The sequence below is a fragment of the Triticum urartu genome, chromosome 7A, assembly GCF_056163025.1.
Source record: "Triticum urartu cultivar PI428250 chromosome 7A, HENAU_Tu73, whole genome shotgun sequence".
In the NCBI taxonomy this organism is placed as follows: Eukaryota; Viridiplantae; Streptophyta; class Magnoliopsida; order Poales; family Poaceae; genus Triticum; species Triticum urartu.
Genome location: NC_141879.1, coordinates 207859251 through 207880793, shown reverse-complemented (window position 1 = coordinate 207880793; position 21543 = coordinate 207859251). Strand labels below are relative to the sequence as shown.

Sequence of the window (21543 nt, the reverse complement as noted above, 5' to 3'; positions counted from 1 at the left end):
AAATAGATACAATGATTTTATTTGCCCTTTATCTATGCTTGTTATGTTGACATGGTAATCCAGTAGTGTGGTGAAGCTCCCCGCATTATGAACAATGCCAAATTATGCTATTGACATTTTTAACTTACTCTTTATTTTCTAATTTGAAGTTGGATAGAATTGACATACCAATTATCATCTTTGTTTATACACGTGCAAAACCTGTCATTTCTCTGCTTTGTTTCAGGGTGATATGCCTGATGGCATGCACAAGTCTACTGAAGGCTGTGAGACAAACCCAACATATATTGCAGCAAAGAAGGCAAAACATCTTGAAGATAGCGAGGCAACCCCAAAGTCTTGTCTTGATGCAGTGTTCAAGTTACTTGAGACTAACAGTAACAGAATTCGTTGTCTGAGTCAGTTCAACTTCTTCAGTCCCAAGTTCTAGCAGAAAGGCATTCTTCAACTCAACTTCGACTTGAAGTCCTATCTCTAAGAAAGATTGCGGAGGACACCAATGAGAACCTCATCGCTAAACAGCTACACCTGGAAGCTATGACCGACATGCTAGGCCGGTCTCACAGCCTTGCTCAGCAACTTGCGCAGCAGTTCCCCCGCAAGCCTAACCTTTCTTGAACTATCTTGGAAGTGGTCTTGGTTCAGTATTATTTTGTTACGCTGCAATGGTGCCCAGTTTTTGTAATCTGCTTCTTCGTTGCACTTTCTGATCACTGGTGGCGAACTTCGATGCCCAATGGATGTAATATACCTTAAATCCTTTATTGTATAGTGTAGCTTTATTCTTAGTTACTATGCCGTAATTTCATTATTGTATAGAGTAGGTTTGTTCTGAATTCCTACTAGTTACTGCCATCATTCGCTATCTGAAATAAAATCAGATGTAGTCGACCAGACCGAAACATTCGACTCTAACGGGCCAGGTTTTTAGTGGGCCACAATTGGGCTGGCCTGCGTCTTTCTTGGGCCCGAATGATTGGGGCCTTCACACATTGCGCCAGGCCCAAACTTACACCAGCCTATATTTTAGTTGGGCATTTTGTCGACCCAGCGCTTAGTTTGGCCCAGGTAGCATTGGGCCATTAACAGGCTGAATATTCTACTGGCCTGTTACGGTCGAGATGAAACATGGGCCTTTTGCAGGCCAAAATGCATGTTGGGCCTCAATTTTCACTAGTCGTCAATGGGCTTTCAGCAGGCCGAAATGTAGACCGGGCCGTTTTGGGCCCAGTTAGCTCACGGGCCGTTACCAGGCCGAAACATATCTCTGGCCTTAGTTGGCCCACTGATATCATGGGCCTTTAAGAGGCCGAAAGCTTAGCACAGGCATCAACGGGCCGAATTATGCGACAGGCCTTTAACAGGCCCAAAGTCACGTTGGGCTTAACTGTTGCCACCTTTAGCACGGGCCGTTAGTGGGCCCGATGTCCCGTCGGACCATATATGGCCCATGGGCAGCACGGGCCATTCCCAGGCCGAAAGTCACACTGGGCTCAAATGGGCCCATGTCTACATTAGGCCTCTAACAGGCCGAAAGTCACTAGGCTATAGTTGGGCCCAAATATTCGGCGAACAATTAACGGGCCAGATCTGGCTTCGGGCCGCAAATGGGCCCAAATATTGGGCGAACAATTAACGGGCCAGATCTGGCTTTGGGCCGTAAATGGGCCTTTATTAAGCAGGCCGTTATTGGGCTAGCCCACTAGTACCTGATTAATTTCTACGGGCCTTCGACTGGGCCGGCCTTTTTAACCTATATGGGCCTATGTTGGGCCCAACCACGTGTCGATGTATCATAGGCATGTCTCCTCCAATGGACAGGCGACATCTGGCCCACTGTCGAGCTGACAGGTGTTCCCTTCGGCCAATCAGAATTTTACACGTGGAAATTTCCCATTGGTCAGGGCTGTTAACGGGTTATCAGATCCAAAATCCAACCCTATAGCTTAACGGCGTTCCGTTACGGTGGATGCCACATGTCGGTCACCCTTGACGAAAGCACTTCTGTGACGCGCGATTTATCGTCATGGAAGTGGACACTTCCATGATGATAATCCCTAATTGATGTCATGGAACACTTCTACGACAGCACAGGTATGACTATCTTGATTCTGTCATAAAATCGTCATGGATGTACATGCGTGACAAAAAATGCGACCTACTGTGACAAACACGTATCATCACGGAAGTGTATTTTTTTGTAGTGATGCACATATATATGGTTGATCGTCGTTGAGGCAACCGCGGAGCGCTCTGCTCGCGTCCCTCCGCCCGCGCTCTGCCAGCGGTTGGGCGTGCGCACGATCACGTCGGGGGGCCCATATGCATGCGGTTGCGGCGCGCGCGTTGCCATGCGATGCATTTACGTGCGGCACGATGGAATTACGCGCTACAAATTAGAACTACCATCAGGGCCTGTCGATATTCCTGTCTGCCCGGCTTCCCCTTTAATTTTGCGGCCGTTATAACCTTAGTCTCTTCAACCTTTCAATCACTCCCCACCACTACAAGAAATATGTCAACTTGTAACCTTCTATCAGTGACCCTCGAAGAATTGGTCATAAATTTATGACCATTTTAGACCAATTGGTCAAAAGCTGTTCGGGGGGCTCCAAACCCTAAACCATTGCGACCATTTTGGTCAGAAAGGTCGTAATTTTCTTACATGAAATGGTCATAAAGCAAACAACGCTAGTCTGCTGCCTTATTTCTAGGTGTTAACGACCAATATAGATGGTCATAGCCTTGTAAATTGTGGTGGGTTGCTATGACTAGGCGCCACCTCATCAGTTTTGCCTATGTGTCATGTCCATGTGGTAGTTTTTGCCCTAGGTTGTGAAGCAACCTATATTTCTGTCATTCCCAAAATTCCCAAAAAAATCTCATAAATTCTTTGGGTCATATCTTTGTAAAATATGTAAAAACATTCCTTGCCTAGTTCAAAACTAATTCACAAATATTCATTTTCCTATTCTGTTCAGAACAACAGTTTGTGAAGGAACTACCACTTTAGCATGTGCAAATAGTATCCATTTTCTACAGTGCTTTCCTATGCCCAAATAACCATCCTCCACCAAATCCCAGCTCAATCCATTCATTATTTTGAGCCGAGCTTCAACATTCGTATTTATATCCAATGTGGTAGTTTGCAAAGCAAGTACCACCTAGGCTCCTCCTTTTGAGCTGAAAATTTGTGAAGACGGTCTTATTAGTAACTGATCATCCTCAGCCAAAACTCACGCCCATTAGCCGTATACATTTCCCGTACCGCTAATCAAACACTTGGCTGCTAATTCATGTTTGAGCATCGATCGGTCTCCTCGTGAGAATCTTATGTTGTAGTTTTCTTCCTAGCACCTACCTGGGGAGTGCCCAACCCACTAGACATGCCTAGGCTGCGCAGAACACATGGCAACGCCACGGTCATGCGGTGACCACGCGGCGAGCATGCGAGTTTACGCGCTCTAGAGTTCGGGGGCCTCGGCCACCGCCCAAACCTCGACGTATCGTCACCAAACCATGTATTTATGATTAAATAGGTACTTATTTAACTAGAAATGATTTTTGGAAAAAATAAATAGCAAACTATGAGGCAGCTGCAGTTCAAATTTGACCCGCTTCCAACTGAATCGGCGGAAATTTGTCTTTTTCACGAGAGGTGGATCAAAACTTTTTACACCCAACCATTTTGTCCTTAGGCAACATTGTTTGCCATTCCAATATGCACCCTTGTGCACAATATGAGATCATTTGAACAAACTATGCCATGGATGTGGCCATAAGATTGATCATTTAGCTTGAAAGCCATTGATCTCCACACGTGATAGCTCATTTCTGAGAACACTTTTTTAAAATAATTGACGTATTACAAGTTTGTTATTTTTCCTAAGAACTTGGCCACATATAATGACACAATGCGTAGGTTTCCCAATTTTTTTTATTTTTTTATTTTTTATTCCCGTTTCAAAATGCGGTCAAAACGGTGGGAATGACCGTTCCTAACTAGTGGTTGAATCTTGGAATTTTTTTGGTGTTTCTATGATTAAATAGATACTTATGTACCTAGAAATGATTTTTGGAAAAAATAAAGAGCAAACTACAAGGCAGCTATAGTTCAAATTTGACCCGCTTCCAACTGAATCGACGGAAATTTGTCTTTTTCATGAGAGGTGGATCAAAACTTTTTACACCCAACCATTTGGTCAATTGTGCATTAAATATGGCCTAGTATTTTAGAAAAATGATTTGGTCCAATTTTGCAACAATTATTTGGGAGGTCCTTCACAAAAAAACCTCCTTTTGGGAACTCAAAAATTGGAAAATGGTTTTTTCGTCCAAAGAAAATGAAAACTTCCTTAGGCAACATTGTTTTCCATTCCAATATGCACCCTTGTGCACAATATGAGATCATTTGAACAAACTATGCCATGCATGTGGCCATAAGATTGATCATTTGGCTTGAAAGCCATTGATCTCCACACGTGATAGCTCGTTTCTGAGAACACTTTTTTAAAATAATTGTCATATTACAAGTTTGTTATTTTTCCTTGGAACTTGGCCACATATAATGACACAATGCGAAGGTTTCCCAATTTTTTGATTTTTTTGAATTTTTTATGCCCGTTTCAAAATGCGGTCATAACGGCGGGAAAGACCGTTCCTAGCTAGTGCTTGAATCTTGGAATTTTTTTTGTTGTTTCTCTGATTAAATAGATACTTTTGTACCTAGAAATGATTTTTGGAAGAAATAAATAACAAACAATGAGGACGCTTCAGATCAAATTTGACCCGTTTCCTACTGAATGAGCGGAAATTTGTCTTTTTCACGAGAGGTGGATCAAAAATTTTGACACCCAATCATTTGGTCAATTGTGCATTAAATATGTCCTAGTATTTTAGAAAATTGATTTGGTACAATTTTGCAACAAATATATGGTAGGTCCTTCACAAAAAAAGTCATTTTGGGCACTCGGAAAATGATTAAAAATAGCTAGAAAGATCAGAAATGCATAGAAATTGGTCCTTATCCATAAAATGTGGTCTAAATCTAGTGAAAATTTGTGTGGTGCCATTTTGAAAAATATTTTTGATAGCTGCTTCACAAAATCCCTCTATTGTTAGTACTTAGACATTTTTTTAAAATCACTGGTTTTTCGAACCAATCACGACTCTTCCCATGGATTGATGATGGCACCCATCCATCTATCCATCCATCCATCTCTCCATCCCACATCCATCCATCCATCTATCTACAGAAAAAAAGAAAATAAAATGAAAAAGAGATACCCCCCACCCGCAGCCCAAACCCTAGGTCAGATCCCATCGACCCCCCCTCCATCGCACCCCTCCTCTCCTCGCAGCCGCCGCACTCCTCCTCCCTCAGATCCTCGCCGCCGCCACCTCCTCCCAGATCCCCCTCTCCCCGACCCAGACCTTCCTCTCTCTGCCATCCCAAACCCGCCGCCGGCCTCCCCCACCCCCGCCGCCGCCGACCTCTTCATCGCCCCCAGTGCTGGCCATCCTTCCTTCCACCATCCAGATCCCCCGTTTCCTCGCTGTCTCGCGTCGCCGCTACCACCTCCCTCCGGCGGAGCTCGTCGCCGTTCCCCACGCCCTCATCCTCTCACCCCTCCCCTTCCCACTCCCCACAGCGACGGCCGACGGCCTCACCGCGGCGCAAAATCCCCCACCACCATGAAGCCAGCGAGGATGTTCCCGTGACGGACGCTGGTGTCCCCGCCGCTGCCACGGGCCCTCGCCACTGAGGCGCCCGTCTCCGTGCGGCGGCTGTGCGTGGTGCGGTGCATGGCCAAGGAGCGACGGGTGCGAATGGTGGCGAAGCAGATCCAGCGGGAGCTGGCGGACATGCTGACCCGCGCCCCCGTCATGCAGCGCGCCGTCCTCCCCGAGGCCGCCCTCGGCGCCGACCGCTACCTCTCCTCCCCCACCACCATCGCCGACGTCGAGCTCTCCAACGACCTCCAGGTCACGCCCGGACGCTCCCTCGAAACGATGCGGCTGCGCTGCAATCTGGGATGCTGAGTTCCTTGTCTTTGCTCCGGTTTGTGTCTGCAGGTGTGCAAGATGTATGTGTCCGTGTTCGGGGAAGAAGGTGGCCATGGCCGGGCTCAAGGACAAGACCAACTACCTCCAGGTCACGCCCGAGCTCTCCAACGACCTCCAAGTCACGTCTGCTTACTTCCCATTTTGTTTATAGATCATTATGCTAGCTTATGTCTTGTTTAATTGGTTAATTGTTCATGCTTGAAGTTAATTAGCTGGAGTAGTTGGTTAGTTACACACTGGTTGGTGCATGCTAGCTCAAGTGTATACATGCATGGATGTATGTGTTTTGTAGTTGAAGGAGTTCATTCTGTGCAGCCGAAGGCGTACAAGTTCAAGATCGGCGACCGGGTTTTTCGGAGGCCCAGAGACCCACCCCTGGACCAAGTTATCGAGATGCTACAGAAGCACAAGGATAAGTCTCAAGATGAAATCTAGCTAGCTGGCTACAGTATGCCTTATGCTCTCGTTGATTTATTTCTTTTGCGCTCTTTTGCAGTTCTATATTGATGAGTGAGCGAACTGGTAGCAGCTAGCTAACTGCCTCTAGATTGTAACCCTGTTATGGGATGTGTGGTTGCGCATGCGTTCTGCATTGTCAAATGTGTTCTCTGTTGTCACACATCGTATGCAATGTTGTTCATAGTTTTTATATTTGTTGCCATGCGATGCGGTCACTGAATTACTCAAATTTGCTGGCCAAGTACTATGTAGTGCTGTTCTATGCTAGGCTACCAGGCTAGGTAACTTCTGTATCAAAATCATGGATTCTAATCTTTACTATTATCTGCCATGGATCAACAATGATGCATCACAGGTAGTAGTAGTAGAGTCGGACTTGGTGCTGCATTGCCCAGTTATTAGCTCCTCGATCTGTTCCTCACAATGTGGGGTCAGCACTTTTCCTCAACTTGTCTGCATTTTCTCTCACACACTAGACTTGCTCATCCATAACACAATGGCAGTGCGTGAGTGAGTCCTGTAGGTATGTATGTTTTTGGGCTGGTTGTAGATGGCTTTGTATGTTATGGTAGTGTGCTTGCTCTCCCTGCTCTGCTTTCGCTTGAAGAGAAGAAGAGCAGAGCAGGGTAAGTAAAACACACTAGCAACTCTCTAATTAGAACACCAGATGCTGTGCAACTCCCTACTAGTAGATACCAACCACATGTATCTACAGATTTACTACTAAATCCAATTACAGTACTACTCGATGTTGTGTGATTCCTTCCATTCTATGATTGATAAAGGAAGTACTTCATTAGTAACGAGACATGCTAATCTGGTGCTGAAATTTATAAGCAACTAAATTGTGCAGAATTAAGTTTCACATTCAAATCAATGGTATGTCACGTGTGCACCATGGACAGAAATTTCAGAGCCAACAGAAAGAAATTCTACTCTTTACTGCAGAACAGTATACAACATTACTTTGTTGGTTGCCTGCTAATTGTGTGCAAATTGCTTATCAATATCTTATCAAGCACTGTCTGACTGGCTCGCATCGCTCTGCTGTCGTAGTTGTGCCGTCAGTGCTCTTTCCTCTCTGTCTGTCTACGACAGCAGGATTCATGCACCAAACCAAGAACCTGAATCTTTTGTTAGGCTGCTAGTAAACTAGGTTGTACTCCTTCCAATTGCAAGTTGGATAGAACCTGCAATTAAGTGCGCAGACATACATGGATTCTGGTTCAATTCGTATGTATGTCTGTATGTGCATGCTTACGACTTTGACTAAAACTAGTTAATTCATTGTTCTACCTTGAAGGTGACCAGTCCCTAGCTGCGTGCTTTGGTCGGTCCTGCTAATTTCAGTTCCTATGATTTTTAATCTCTGTTTTCTATTTTCCCCAGCTACCAAGACTCTGAGTTTGTGGTGATGGCAGCTGACACGAAGCCGATCGAAATCTTCCCCCACCCCCTGTTGCTACCTAATGATAACAAGGTAGAAATTATGTCCGTATGCTGCATCATATATAGTACTGCTAATTAGTTTGTATGTCGTTGCTTGCGTGATATGGTTAGACCGACGACTGCCAAGCTCATAATTCTATATGATGTGTCAAAGGTTAACAGAATATATGATATGACTTGTGTGCTGACCTCTAGTATCTTGCTTATCTGTAGTGTGTTTGTTGTACGCTTGCCTTTCTTTGGCCTGCTATTCTTATTTATCACATGAAAGGACATTCTGTTTGGCAGTGGGCGGTTTTGCTCAAAAATAAGTAAATAAATTGTATGTGCATGCTGAAATGTTAGATGTCTGTTGGTTGCTGTATATGGGCAAGATGAATTGAATCTTGATGTGTACTTGTCAATTCTAGCTTATATTGGTGTCTTGCGATCCTAAAAAATTATTGAATCCTGCTGTGTACTTGTCAATCCTGCTGTGTGTTCATATTGCGTCTCCGTTTTCTTGTATGAATGAGTTATCTCATTTTAACTAGCTGGAGAACAAAAAACATGGTACTAGCTCAATTTTTGTTATCATTCTAAATAAGTTTCCTTTTCTTGAATGGTCTGTTCTGATTCTTCACCTTTTCTGATTCTTCCCTGCTGATTCATGTAACAGGGCGACCGAGGAAGGCATGTTGTCTGTTTTCTTGAAGGTCGTTTTGTTTGTTCCCAGCCCTAACTACAGTTGTCCAGCTAGTTCGGCATGTTGTTCATATCACTATTGTAGTCCAACGAGTTTGGCATGTTGTGAGTTTATGATTGCTTGTAAAGCTTGTAAAGTATTGTATTACACTTGTAGTCATTACTGTGATTGCCACTGTATTACCCTTGCAAGGATCTGGTTGCTCTTATTCAAGTATTATGTGTGTTTTTTGTCCGCCCATTTAAATACTAGTTCGAATATGAAGAATATGAGCCTGATAGATGGGACCCACTTACCAGAACATGACAAATGGGACCCAGTTACCAGAACCTGACAACCGGGACCCATCTGACTAGTGGACCCTTCTTTTGGAAAAAAAGAAAAACTAAATTCGTTTAGACAAAAAGGCCACAACCCAACAATAAAAAAAGTTGCAATGTTGGGCTTGGACCATGAAGCCGATCAAAAATTGATAGAAAAAATATATAAAAAGGCCGAATTGTTGGGCTAGGCCCATGTAGAAAACCGAATGGGATCGGGCTGAATCTTGTGCCACATCAGCTTGCCACGTTGGATGCCTACGTGGCCTGGGGAGGTTGCTAGTGACCAAAACACCACAGTATACGTATTTTGGTCATAAACGTCTTCGACTATTCCAGAAAAAAGGTCGCTATAGTCAGTTTATGACCGCCAGCTTTTGACCTTCTGTTTTTGGTCACAAAAAGGTCGCAAATGAAAAACCATGACCTTTCAGTGACCAATAGTGGTGGTCAAAAGTTGACATATTTCTTGTAGTGCAGAACACGACAAGCACAGCACGACGACACATAGAGAGGGGATGTCCAGCGGCGCTCCAATCGAGTTCGTCGAGCATAGAGTGGAGACCCACGCGAGGGAGACGGATCTCTCGGTGGTGTACACCATCGACCCGGCCGTGGTGGACGACTACATCAACAACGTTGAGCAGTTGCTTGCTGGAGACAAGTACAAGGTGGTCGGCATCGACCTCCAGTACACCGCCGGTTGTCCCGGCATAGATCAGAAGGTCGCCGTCACATAGTTGTGCGTGCGCCATCATGTCCTCATCTACCACTACTGCATGTCCACGGAGCCTTGCGACCGTTTCAACAGGTTTTTTAACAACACCGACTATAAGTTTGCCATGGTGGAAACCAAAGATGATGTAAATGCGCTCAGTGTTACGGGCTTAGCCTGCAAGAACCTTATCGAAATCCGTGACCACTACAGGGTCTAGGGCAGCGCGAAGGACTCCCTGGTCGAACTCGCCTCGGCCATCATCGACCCCTACTACGAAAAGATGAAGCAGGATGCCCAGAGAACAAGTCCCCTATCCTGGCACAGGGCCTGGATGCGGCAACTGGATGAACCTCACCTCAGGTTCACGGCCAAGAGCGTGTATACATGCTACGAGATGCACAGGCAGATCGTTGACATGAGGAAGTGCCTAGTTACCAAAATCGACAAGCCCGGATCGAGCCACAAGCAGAGCAAGCGTCACAACAAGTAGATGATGATCAGATGATCGTTTATGCTAGTTAATCATGCATGTAATATATAGTTTACTTTATTGGTGTGTGGAAATGTCATGTGTGTAGTAGCCACCTATGTAATTATGCATGTAATAGTTTACTTTGGTGTGTGCAAATGCCATGGTTGTAGTAGCCACCTATGTAAGTGGATGTTTAATTTGGTTATGCAAGCATGTCCTTATAAGTGTGTCATTCATATATATATATATATAGTGTTACTATTCATCACCCAGGTTGCAGAATAAGTTATTCTTCATCCGAGGTAATCTTACTATCATTTCATAATTAAATTACATTTCGAATTCAAATAGTTACATTCCTATTGATTAATTACGTAAAATTTGACATAAAAAAATAAAAATATAGGTCATAAGACAAGAAAAATTGCAGTTTATGTGTATTTTAGACTATGTTTTTACGTTTGTAATTTTACATAACATAAAATATTATTTACGGCGATTATATATTTTCTTACGGTCCCTTTTTGCGTCGTAAATAAGACAAAACTTACGGAGCGTAAAATTACAGTGCATTAATTGATAGTAAAATAGAGGAGGATGAAGAATAACTATTCCTCACCCAGGGTGACGAATAGCGCGACCCTATATATAGTGTTACTATTCATCACCCAGGTTGTAGAATAGGTTTATATATATATAGGGTGGGTCTATTCTAATAACATCCCTTAAGACCTTATTCTAATAACACCAAAGCCTTATTCTGATAACACCTCCCACCTGATCGCCGCCGCCCCTCCCCTCCCGACCTTCTACCGCGGTAGCGGCCTGGGAGCGCCGTCGCCCTCCCCTCCTGGCCTTCTTCCGCGGCAGCAGCCTCGAAGCGCCATCGCCCTCCCCTCCCGGCCTTCTTCCGCGGCAGCATCTTGGGAGCGCCGTCGCCCTCCCCTCCCGGCCTTCTTCCGCGGTGGCGGCCTGGAAGCATCGTCGCCCTCCCGTCCCGGCCTTCTTCCGCGGCGGCGGCCTGGCAGCGATGCCGCCCCTCCCCTCTCCGCTTTCTCCCGCGGCGTCGGCCTGGGAGCGCCACCGCCCCTCCCCTCCCGGCCTTCTTCCGCGGCAGCGACCGGCAGCGACGCCGCCCCTCCCCTCCAGGGCTTCTTCCGCGGCAGCGACCAAGCAGCACTGCCGCTCGGCCTTCTTCCGCGGCAGCAACCGAGCAACGCCTCCCCGACCAGCATATCGGCCTTCTTCCACGGCAGCACGTCGGTAGCGCCGCCCCCAAACTCCTCCAGGCCTGCAATTAGCTGTACTTCATCAGAGGTGGGTTGGTGCTACATCGACATCAAACCAATTCGAGCAAGGAGAACTATGCGCAAGGTTCCTTCATCCACGACAGCTTCTTGGATTAAGTCTGCAACGACCTTCAGAGCAAATCCTCCGTCTCCGTTCACCTTGAGCAATGTCCAGACCGCTCATGAACTTCTGAAGGGCAAGTGGACTACACAGGCGAACGAGAAAGTTGTGCAAACGGACGAGAAGAGAACTTCTTCCTGCAAATGCAAGAAATCACTGCAACACGAGGTAAGTAGTACACTTCCTCAACCATATCAGTTTAGTTATTCTAGACAAAGCAGTACACGTAGTCCAGTGCGCCTACAAAAATGATGCAGTGCGGTTGCTTCGGTTCATTTTGGGGGAAAATGCAGTGAACTTGCTCGGTTATGCAGTACGCTTGTGTAGGTTCATTACGGACAACAATGCAGTGCGGTTACTTCAGTTCACATTTATAACACATTGCAGTTCGCATGATTCAGTTCATTTTGCCTGACAATGCAGCTCGGTCATCTTGTGTGCAGGAAATGAGGTTCAGCAGATACAAAATGCCGCGCATAATTGGCAACCCAGGGAACAACAACTTTCAGAAGAGTAAAGCTTCTTCTGAAAGAGATACTGGCTGGGTTACCCCTGAGATTCCTCGAGGATTCTTCACAACAACAAACAGGGTGCACTACTCTCTGGAAGAGGATTTTTTCCAGGGAGAAGAGGTAGTTGAGAATGACGACGATGTCACCTTCATCTGGGAGGGCACTCACCGACAGGGGGATGAAGATGACGACGATGAAGATGAGCCAATAATAGTTCTCAACCCAGAGTATAAGCATGAGTTCACTATGTTTGGACAGCATGTCCGAACAGACAATGATGATGCAGTTGAACATGATGTTGCTGCAGATGATGAATATGATTATGACCATGATGATCTGCCACTGCTCCAAAATTTTCAAACCAATCCACTGAGACATCGTCACAACACTGGATTACCACCACGTCCACCTGCTGCACCCCAAAACAGAGCTCAGCGTCCACTTGCTGCACCGAAATACAGAGCTCCAAGCAGAGCTGCTGCATCAACTTCGACAAAGCGACCACCAATGGTGCCTTGGTCAAAAGTCAATAGCAGGTACAAATCCTCCTCACTATTGCCGCCGCGAGATCCTCAACTACACAGATCTGCTATAACCCCGCCATGTCCAATACAACCCGGCGAGCTGCAAACACCATCGGGTGAACGTCTCTACACACATGTAGGTTTATGTTCTGAAAATAATAATAATAATAATAATAATAATAATAGTTGCAGTCCATTCAGATAACATTGCAGTGCATATTGATATTTATTGTGAGGTTTGATGTAGCATCTAATACATTGGATTCTTCTAAAAACTTAGGAACACTGCAAATGCTTTTTTAAACTCATATGAACTCCTCGTATTTAAAAACAGAACAGAACAAATTATCTCATAGAGCATTGCGCTTAATGCAGGATAAAAACATGCCGCTGAACATCATACCTGCCGCTGGAATGAAGTTCACCACATACGACAAGGCATGTGACTTTTACAACAATTATGCAAGATATGTAGGGTTTGGCATACGCCAGAGGGCACAACACAAGACAAATACCTACATTGTCTGCTCAAGAGAAGGGGCGCATAAGCAGACTATGTCAGATTATCAAAGGAAACGTCAGAAGACATCAAAAAGGATTGACTGCAAGGCAAAGATTAGAGTCAAAAAGAGGAAGGACAACAAATTTGTGATAGAAATGGATGAACTCAACCACAATCACAAGATGCTAGAAAGCCCCGGCATGCTTTTGCACAAGTGATCGCACAAAAAAGATGATCCTTTGATAGACCAGTTAGTGAAAGACATGCAACTAGACAACCACACCCATGCTCAGATGATGTCAACGCTGCAGCGTATGTCCGGTGGTCTGCAGTACATGGGACGTACTAGCCACGACTGGGTAAACAAGTAAGCACATCACAGAACATATACATTGAGCATCCTCTCGGTAATTATTTCATGTTTGATGAGATGCGTTTGCATTGCGTTTGAAAATGCAGGAAACAAAAGTTTGCCAAAGAAGAGTCCCAAGATGACGTCAAGAAACTTCTGGATTTCTTCGAGAATATGCAGAAGATAAACCCAGAGTTTTTCTATGATTATGACTTTGATGCAGATAACTGTGTAAGAAACTTCTTTTGGGCCAACGCAAGTTGCAAAGGATCGTATGAAGATTTTGGAGACTGCCTTACATTTGACACGACGTATAAAACTAACAAATTCCACATGCCGCTGGGAGTCTTCGTGGGAGTGAACCATCATCTACAGAGCACCATATTTGTTGTTGCACTTGTGCAAGATGAAACAATACCGTCGTTCGAGTGGGTTTTCAAAACATTTCTGAGGTGTATGAACAACAAGCATCCCATCTGCATGCTCACAGGTACAAAAAGAAACAAACACCTGCATACTTACATTTGTTTGGTGCGTTTATATTTCTTCCATCTATCTTACACACACACAAACAACTTAATAAAAAAACACTATTTGTGCCTTTTCAGACCAGTGTTCTTCGATGAAGGCAGCATTAAAAACTATCCTCCCACATACTCTCCATAAGTTGTGTCAGTGGCATATCATGAAGAAGTACAAAGACCACCTCGTCTTACTATATAAGGCACACGAGAAACTTAAGGATGACCTCAATGCGGTGCTGAACCACCCACTAATGCCGTCAGAATTTGAATGAGCATGGAAGGACCTCATTCAGAGATACAACTTGCAAGACGATGAAGTGATGAATTCTCTGTGGGAAGACAGGCACGAGTGGATCTCGGCTTACTACAAGGAAATTTTCTGTGCTCGAATGACTTCCACCCAGAGAAGCGAGAGCATGAACCGCATACTGAAGAAAAACTTTGTTAAAGAGAAGCATGATCTCCATCAGTTTGCTCAGCAGGTGGACAAGTGCATTCAGACCAGGAAGGCCGTCGAGCACACAGAGACAGTAGCAAATGAGGTAAAACAAATGTCACTCAAAAACTGCTAAAAAAATAAATACAAAATCAAACAATTTTTTCATATATCTGGTTCATAACAGTGCATTTCTGATCATGCAGTCAGAGCTAAAGACATCAACCTATTTTGGGTTCGAAGTTCAGTTATCAAAAGTGTATACAAAGGCAGTGTTTGCAGATTTCAAAGAAACACTCTACCGTAGCACTGCATTCAGAGCAGAACGCTGCCCTGAGAATCCAACAAAGTATCTCGTACACCACTACAACAGATAAGATGCATTTGACTGGGCAAGGCATAATTTCCAAGCGGTCGTCGATGAACAGAAAGGTGTCTACGAATGTGAATGCAAACTCTGGACACACACATGCGACACTCCTATCACAAAAAAATCTACACGCATGACTAATTCACAAAACCAAATGAAGTTCACTTCTTTAAAACGAACAAATAAGGAAAAAATATGTGTTTATTAATTTCATGCAGTTCACTTACAAAACAAAGTGATCTTGTGTTGTCTACAGGGCTCTTTTGCGTCCATGTGTTATGCATGATTTCTCATTTGAGAGTACTCAAGATTCCTGAGGTGTACATCATGAAAAGATACACCCGTAATGCAAGATCAGATGCAACGTTTGACAGACGAGACTATGAACAAACAACACTAGATGGAACCTCGCTTTTTTGCCGTAGGAAATTGCAGACAGAAACAACAATGGACCTTGCAAACAGAGCGACAAGGTCCGACGCTGGGTGCCACAGAGCGTTGTCTGGTATGAGGGCACTGATCGAGGAAGTTGATGTGCTCAACGAAGAAGAGGAAGCAGCAGCAAAACTAAAGCAAGCAGAGAAATCCCAGCATGAAAATAATGCCGAGCAAGTAGAAAATACAGAACACAGCGGAACTGGTGCTATCAAAAAAGAAACAATTCTTCCACCTCCTGTTTCAAACACAAGAGGAAGGAAGAAAGGGGGTGACGCAACCCAGAAAAAGGTTGCATGCAAGGAGAAAAATGATGACAAAAACAGTAAGCCTCAGCCTGAGCTGGACAATGATGGTCACCCGCTAGGAATAAACAGGTGCAAGACATGTAATGAAATCAGCGGCCACAATTCCAGGACATGTACGAAAAGACATGAACAAGAAAACCGAGGACACGGCGATGCACACCAAACAGAAATTCCACTCACAACACTAAGAAATGGACGAAACCGAGACGCTGTAGCATCTGCAAAAAGAGGAAGAGACACAATTTAAGAACCTGCCCCAAAAGAACAAGATCAGAAAATGAGGAAGACGACGAAGAAGAAATCAAAGAAGAAGATGGTGACACAAATGAAGAAGAAATGGCTTATGAAAAAGCAGATGAAGAAGAGGAGGAAGAAGATAGTGAAGAGGACAAAGAACATGAAGAAACTGAAGAAGCAGTGGCTTATGAAGAAACAGATGATGAAGATGAGGAAGAGCAAGAAGAGGAGGAAGAAGAGACTGAAGAGGACGAAGAACATGAAGAAATAATGCAAACAAGACCACCGCAAGGGAATGCTGCTGTACAGAAACAAACGAGAACGACATCACTTTCAGAAAAAGAAGGTAGGAGCAAGGAAGGATGCAGTTCACATCACCAGAAAAGGAAAGCAGCCATCAACCAGCACACGGGGAGCAAGGAAGGATACTGTTCACATCAATGGAAAAGGAAAGTAGCCATCAACCAGCACACGGGGAGCAAGGAAGGATGTAGTTCACATCACCGGAAAACAAAAGCAACCATCAACCAGCACACGGGGAGCAAGGAAGGATTCAGTCCACATCACCGAAAAACGAAAGCAGTTATCAACAAGCACGCAAGGGACTATAAACACAGCGGTGCAGAGACAAGAACTAGCAACACCGCCACAGAAAACAAAAGAAAGTGCAACATTAAACACACTCCAGTCACCGTGGAGAAGCAGCAGGTTAACGACCAAATAGATGAACTTCAATAAATTAATCATATGCATAGCAGTTTGCTTATCTACATGACTTATGTATCAGTTTAAATTTTGTGTAAACACAAATTTCCCACTGACTATGAGTTATTCAAGTAAACCATTTAAAGAGAAATGGTGTATAGAGGATACCATATATATAGCAGTATAGAGTAAAACTTTGACACATATTAATCCAAAAACGATGTAAAGAATGCAATTAGCTCACTGGAAGCACGAAGGCCAGAAATAATAATTGAAGCAGTTCGGATCACAAAAGTGCTTATTACAAAACACATCAAAAAGATGAAGCGTTCGACATGCAAAAGTAATTATTACAAATCAACCTCATAACCTTAACCAATCACCTCAAACGTGATTCTAACCATACGATCCTCGAGTTCAAAGAAGTTCAGGACAACAACTTGCTCGGACTTCAGGCCACTATCAATCACAAATTGCTTCCACCCTTTCTGCAGACACAGCCGCCCGTCAACGCCTACACGGTACTTGGTTGGTTGAAGGTGTCCATTACCAAGAACAACTTGGAGAATTCCCTTCTTCTTGAGCCGGAGATACCTAACAACTCGTTGCGGAATTTTCTCCAAAAATTCAGTACATATTAAACGCAATCTAATGTGTAGTGCGGAACTTGCAAACAAGAAGTACGGTTACAACTATTATGAAGATCTTGAGACTACCTGCATGTAGTACAAAACATACTAGCGGGGAAAATTGTGGAAACTATTACTTTTCATCTAGTATCAAAGCAGTACACTTCAATAAAACAAAAAAAGTACATTCCTAAAAAAACTAGAAGATCAGACTAGTATTGAGTAATACAAAAAAAAAGAAAACACAAAGAAAAAATCAGATCAAAGCGAAAATTACCATCTTGTAGTGAGTCTCAACATCTGTTGGCGTAAGCTGATGGACAAAAGGATTTGTGCGGCCAAGACCATGATGAAGAAGGGCGGAATGGAACGCAGAAACGTTGATGTGGCCCATATCCAATCCTTCTGTGAACACTGTGCCATATGCAAGCTGCTCAGCTCGCCCAGCTCGGCACAATACCTTCCCCCCCCCCCCCACGACAAGCACGACGCGCCTGCGAGCGAGCAATCGCAGTGCGTCGGCACACCACAACCATACCCACATCACGAGAGATTCGCGCAGGGGCCTGGAGCCATCGCAACAAAAACCTATAAAAGGTAAAAAATAAAGAGAGGCCAGAGAAAGGAGATAAGTTGCGGCTAGAGGAGAAATCAACTACAAAGGAAGGGTAGAAGTTGGCCTGCATTTATAGGAGAGGAATGCAAAAAGGTCAAAACTGAAAATTAAAGAGGAGTTACTGAAAATTACATTACCAAGAATGAAGGACAATCAATAAAGGTTTATGTTACCAAAACAAAAAAGTCTTACCAAGAAGTTCTACAAAGACTTTGACTGCACAAATTCCCACGAACTAACCGCAGATCATTAAATAATAATTCTCTGAAAAATTATAATCCATAGACCATTTTATGTGTGTAGTTCTTCAAAGTATTACCAGGAAGTTCACTATATGTGTGCATGAAGTGCAGTACATGCTCAAAATGAAGCACAAAAGAAAAGCACTTTCGCGCAGTGCACAAAAGCAGAATTAGTGCACCTGATGCAGTCCTTATCTGTAAGCCATGAAGTCCGCAGCGTTGGCAAAATGAGTCACAACTTCAACACAAAAGAAGCATGCACGTAGTGAAAAAATGTGTACACCTCAAGCACAAGACCATGAAGAAAGCAGTGCATAGAGGCAACAAAGAAGTGCACACCCTTACCAATCCAGTGCACCAAAAATGTAGCGCAAAAACAAATGCAATACGGAATGCATACACATGCAGTCAAGAACACTGATCAATGCAGTGCAAGCAAGATTTGCTAAGCAGTGCCCACCCTTACATCGAAAAAAAACAAAATTAGAAAAAAATTGACCACCCAAGTGCAACCTGCCCCAGCCAGTCTCGTAGTAGGTCTGCGCCCACAGCAGGCGAGTCGTTCTGAGCCACGTTGCGTGGGGCCAGGCGCCCTTGGGCCCACAGGTCATAGAGCATATAGCATATAGCGCCGTGTATAAGCGCTCAAATAAGTAACCAAAGGAGTTCGATACAGCTGCTGCGTCAGTGCTTATAAATAGGTCGGGCGCGCCTCCCGCGGGCGAGGTGGGAATAAACATTAAACATTAGGCTACACACAGCGCACAGGTAAACGGCCGTGCTACCAGGCCGACTTGGGCCCAAATGCGTCTTCACTTCCCGAACACAGCCCAATAAGGCAAATTAAGAAAAAACAATAACTTCAAAAAAAATGTGGGGCCCCCCCAACCCCCCTTACCCCTCCTGTACAGGGACTGCAGTAAGTACAGGAAAAAAAATTGATGCAGTACGCAACACTACAAGGATGCATTCCTTTTAGGTACATGAAGCAGTACGGTTTCGAAAATCCAGTTGCGGATTACCTACATGAATGAAAACACGGTATAGAACACAGTGAAAAACTCGTAAAAATGCGGAATACATTATACTTTATTAAGGGGCTCCAGCAAGGACACGCAAAAAATACTGTGAAGTACGCACCTGTAGACACCATGCAGTTCTCCATTGCACATGATGCAGTGTGGTACTACAACAAATGCAGTTTCGTTGTCACGCAGGATACATACAAACGTCACAAAAAAGCCTGTTCGCACAAAAAAGTGGTGGTTAAAAAAATCTACTGATAAAAAAACCACATTCTCATACAACCGCCCAAACGGAGCGGTTCCATCGTCACAAGCCCACGATCACAGATGCAACACCAACCTACGATCTGCACAAACCGCATCCTCGCCGAGATCGTGCAGTTCATCCACTGCGGCCATCCCACACCGCGCCTCCCCTTAAATTCAGACCCCTGCCATTGGCCATCTCATCCACAAACAACACAAGTACCCATCGTGCTGCCACCAAATCGGTCTGTCACATCCATCTCCACGCAAAAACACCAAGCCCCACTACCGGCGATGGCGTTCGCCGACGAGTACAAGGACGTGGAGGCCGTGGAGGCACACGGCAACACCAAGTTGCATGTCATCCACACCAATGACGAGAAGCAGGTGGCGATCACCCTCGCGCAGTACGAGCGCCACCTCAGCCTCTAGCGCCACAAGATCATCGGCATTGATCTCGAGTACAACAACGAGCTTGAAGCGACGCAGAAACCCGCACTCTGCCAACTCTCCATCGGCAAGAAACACCCGGTGTTGCTCTTCCAACTGAGCGCTGCTAAAAGGTGCACCGTCTTCGACAACTTCCTCGCCGACCCCAGGTACACCTTTGCAGGCTTCTCCATCGACGGCGACAAAAAAAAGGCTGGATCGCGTCAATCTGGAGGTTGCCAACTTCGTCGACATCCAGAAGGAGTGGAGGGTGTCCGAGGCAACCCAGGAGTTGGACTCCCTTGGAGACGTCTCCGGCATGCTCATCGACGACTACTACAACAACATGAAGAAGAAGATCACCGACGACGAGCACAAGCGCTGGGCCACCCTGCCTCTGTCCAGGAGGCACATCGAGTACGCTGCAAAGGACGCCTACGTAGCGTACGAGATATGGAACCGCATCACCCTCACTCAGGACGGGCTTCGCCGTGCAAAGCTGAAGAAGGAGGAGCCACCCAAGAAGCGCGCCAGGACCAGCTGGGATGGGGAGACGCTGCATGCTCTGACTGGTGAAGAAGAAGATGGTGCCGGCCAAAGATCCACCAAGGCCATCTTCGTTTTAGAATTATCATCAAATTTGCTTTATGTTGTTTTCTTATGTATCGTTAGTTTGCTTGTGATCATTTGCTTCTGCTGAACTTAGTTTACTTCCCATGCAGAATCGCTTGTAATGATGTGAACTTTGATTATGTTAGATTGCTTCCTATTGAAATTAGTTCACTAATGACGAACTTATCGTACAGAATGCCTGTGACAATTTGTTTTCTATTGTTTGCTCATGTATCATTAGATTCGAGCAGTGTGCAAAAAAGGACGCATGCAGTGCAAGTTGTGTACCAATGCGGTACAGACTTTGTCAAAATGAAGTTTACACATACCCAACAAAACAGTGCACGCCCCTAAAATTTGGAAAAACAAATAGATAAGAGAAAAAACACAAAAAAGAAAAATGCAATCTGCATATGTACTACCGAAAAATGTGAACATGCATCACACAAACGAAATTAATGCAGTACAAAGAATGATTTACTAAGCAGTGCACTCCCCCCACATTGGGAAAAAAATAACGTAAGAGCAAAAACACAAAAACAAAAAAATGAGAACTGTGCATGTAATACGGACTGAGTGCACATGCAGTACAGAACATTGATCAATGAAGTACACACGTGGTTTCCAAAGCAGTGCATGCCTCTACATTGAAAAAAAAACATAGTGCGGAAATATACGAACGTGCAGTACAGGAACATAATCAAATGAAGTACAGGTATGTTTACTAAGCAGTGCACTCCCCTACACTGGAAAAAAAGATTACAAAAGAGAAAAAACAAGAAAACAAAAAATGAGAAAATGAACATGTAGTAAGGAATGCTTGCACATGCAGTACAGAACACTGATCAAAGCAGTGCACGGACGGTTTCATAAGCAGTGCGCGCCCTCACATTGAAAAAAAAGCAAAAAAAAATTGACCACCCAGGTGCAGCCGGCCCCAGCCAGTCTCGTAGTAGGTCTGCGCCAATGGGAGGCGAGTCGTTCTGAGCCACTATGCGTAGGGCCGGGCGCACAAGGGCCCACAGGTCAGAGAGCATAGAGCAGCGAGTGCCGTGTATAAGCGCTCAAATAAGTAACCTGGGGAGTTCGATACAGCAGCCTCATCAGCGCTTATAAATAGGTCGGGCGCGCCTTCCGCGGGCGAGGTGGGACTAAACATTAGGCTGCACACAGCGCACTGGAAACCAGCCGTGCTCACAGGCTCTCTTGGGCCCAATGCGCTTCACTCCACGAACACAGGCCCAACACACAAAAGAAAGG

The 21543-nt window shown here is 44.8% G+C and overlaps 2 protein-coding genes and 1 pseudogene across 2 annotated transcripts; all 3 read left to right on the top strand.

Moving 5' to 3' along the window:
- The first annotated feature begins 12046 nt into the window (after positions 1-12046).
- LOC147959042 (uncharacterized) lies at positions 12047-13335 on the top strand. Its single transcript, XM_087532428.1, has 2 exons — positions 12047-12751; positions 12991-13335. The coding sequence occupies exons 1-2, from the start codon at positions 12047-12049 to the stop codon at positions 13333-13335; spliced, it is 1050 nt and encodes a 349-aa protein (XP_087388554.1).
- A 45-nt stretch (positions 13336-13380) lies between these two features.
- Positions 13381-14265, top strand: LOC147959041 (protein FAR1-RELATED SEQUENCE 5-like). Its single transcript, XM_087532427.1, has 3 exons — positions 13381-13484; positions 13577-13959; positions 14078-14265. The coding sequence occupies exons 1-3, from the start codon at positions 13381-13383 to the stop codon at positions 14263-14265; spliced, it is 675 nt and encodes a 224-aa protein (XP_087388553.1).
- Positions 14266-19536: 5271 nt separating this feature from the next.
- Positions 19537-20371, top strand: LOC147959040 (uncharacterized; annotated as a pseudogene).
- Positions 20372-21543: the final 1172 nt, after the last annotated feature.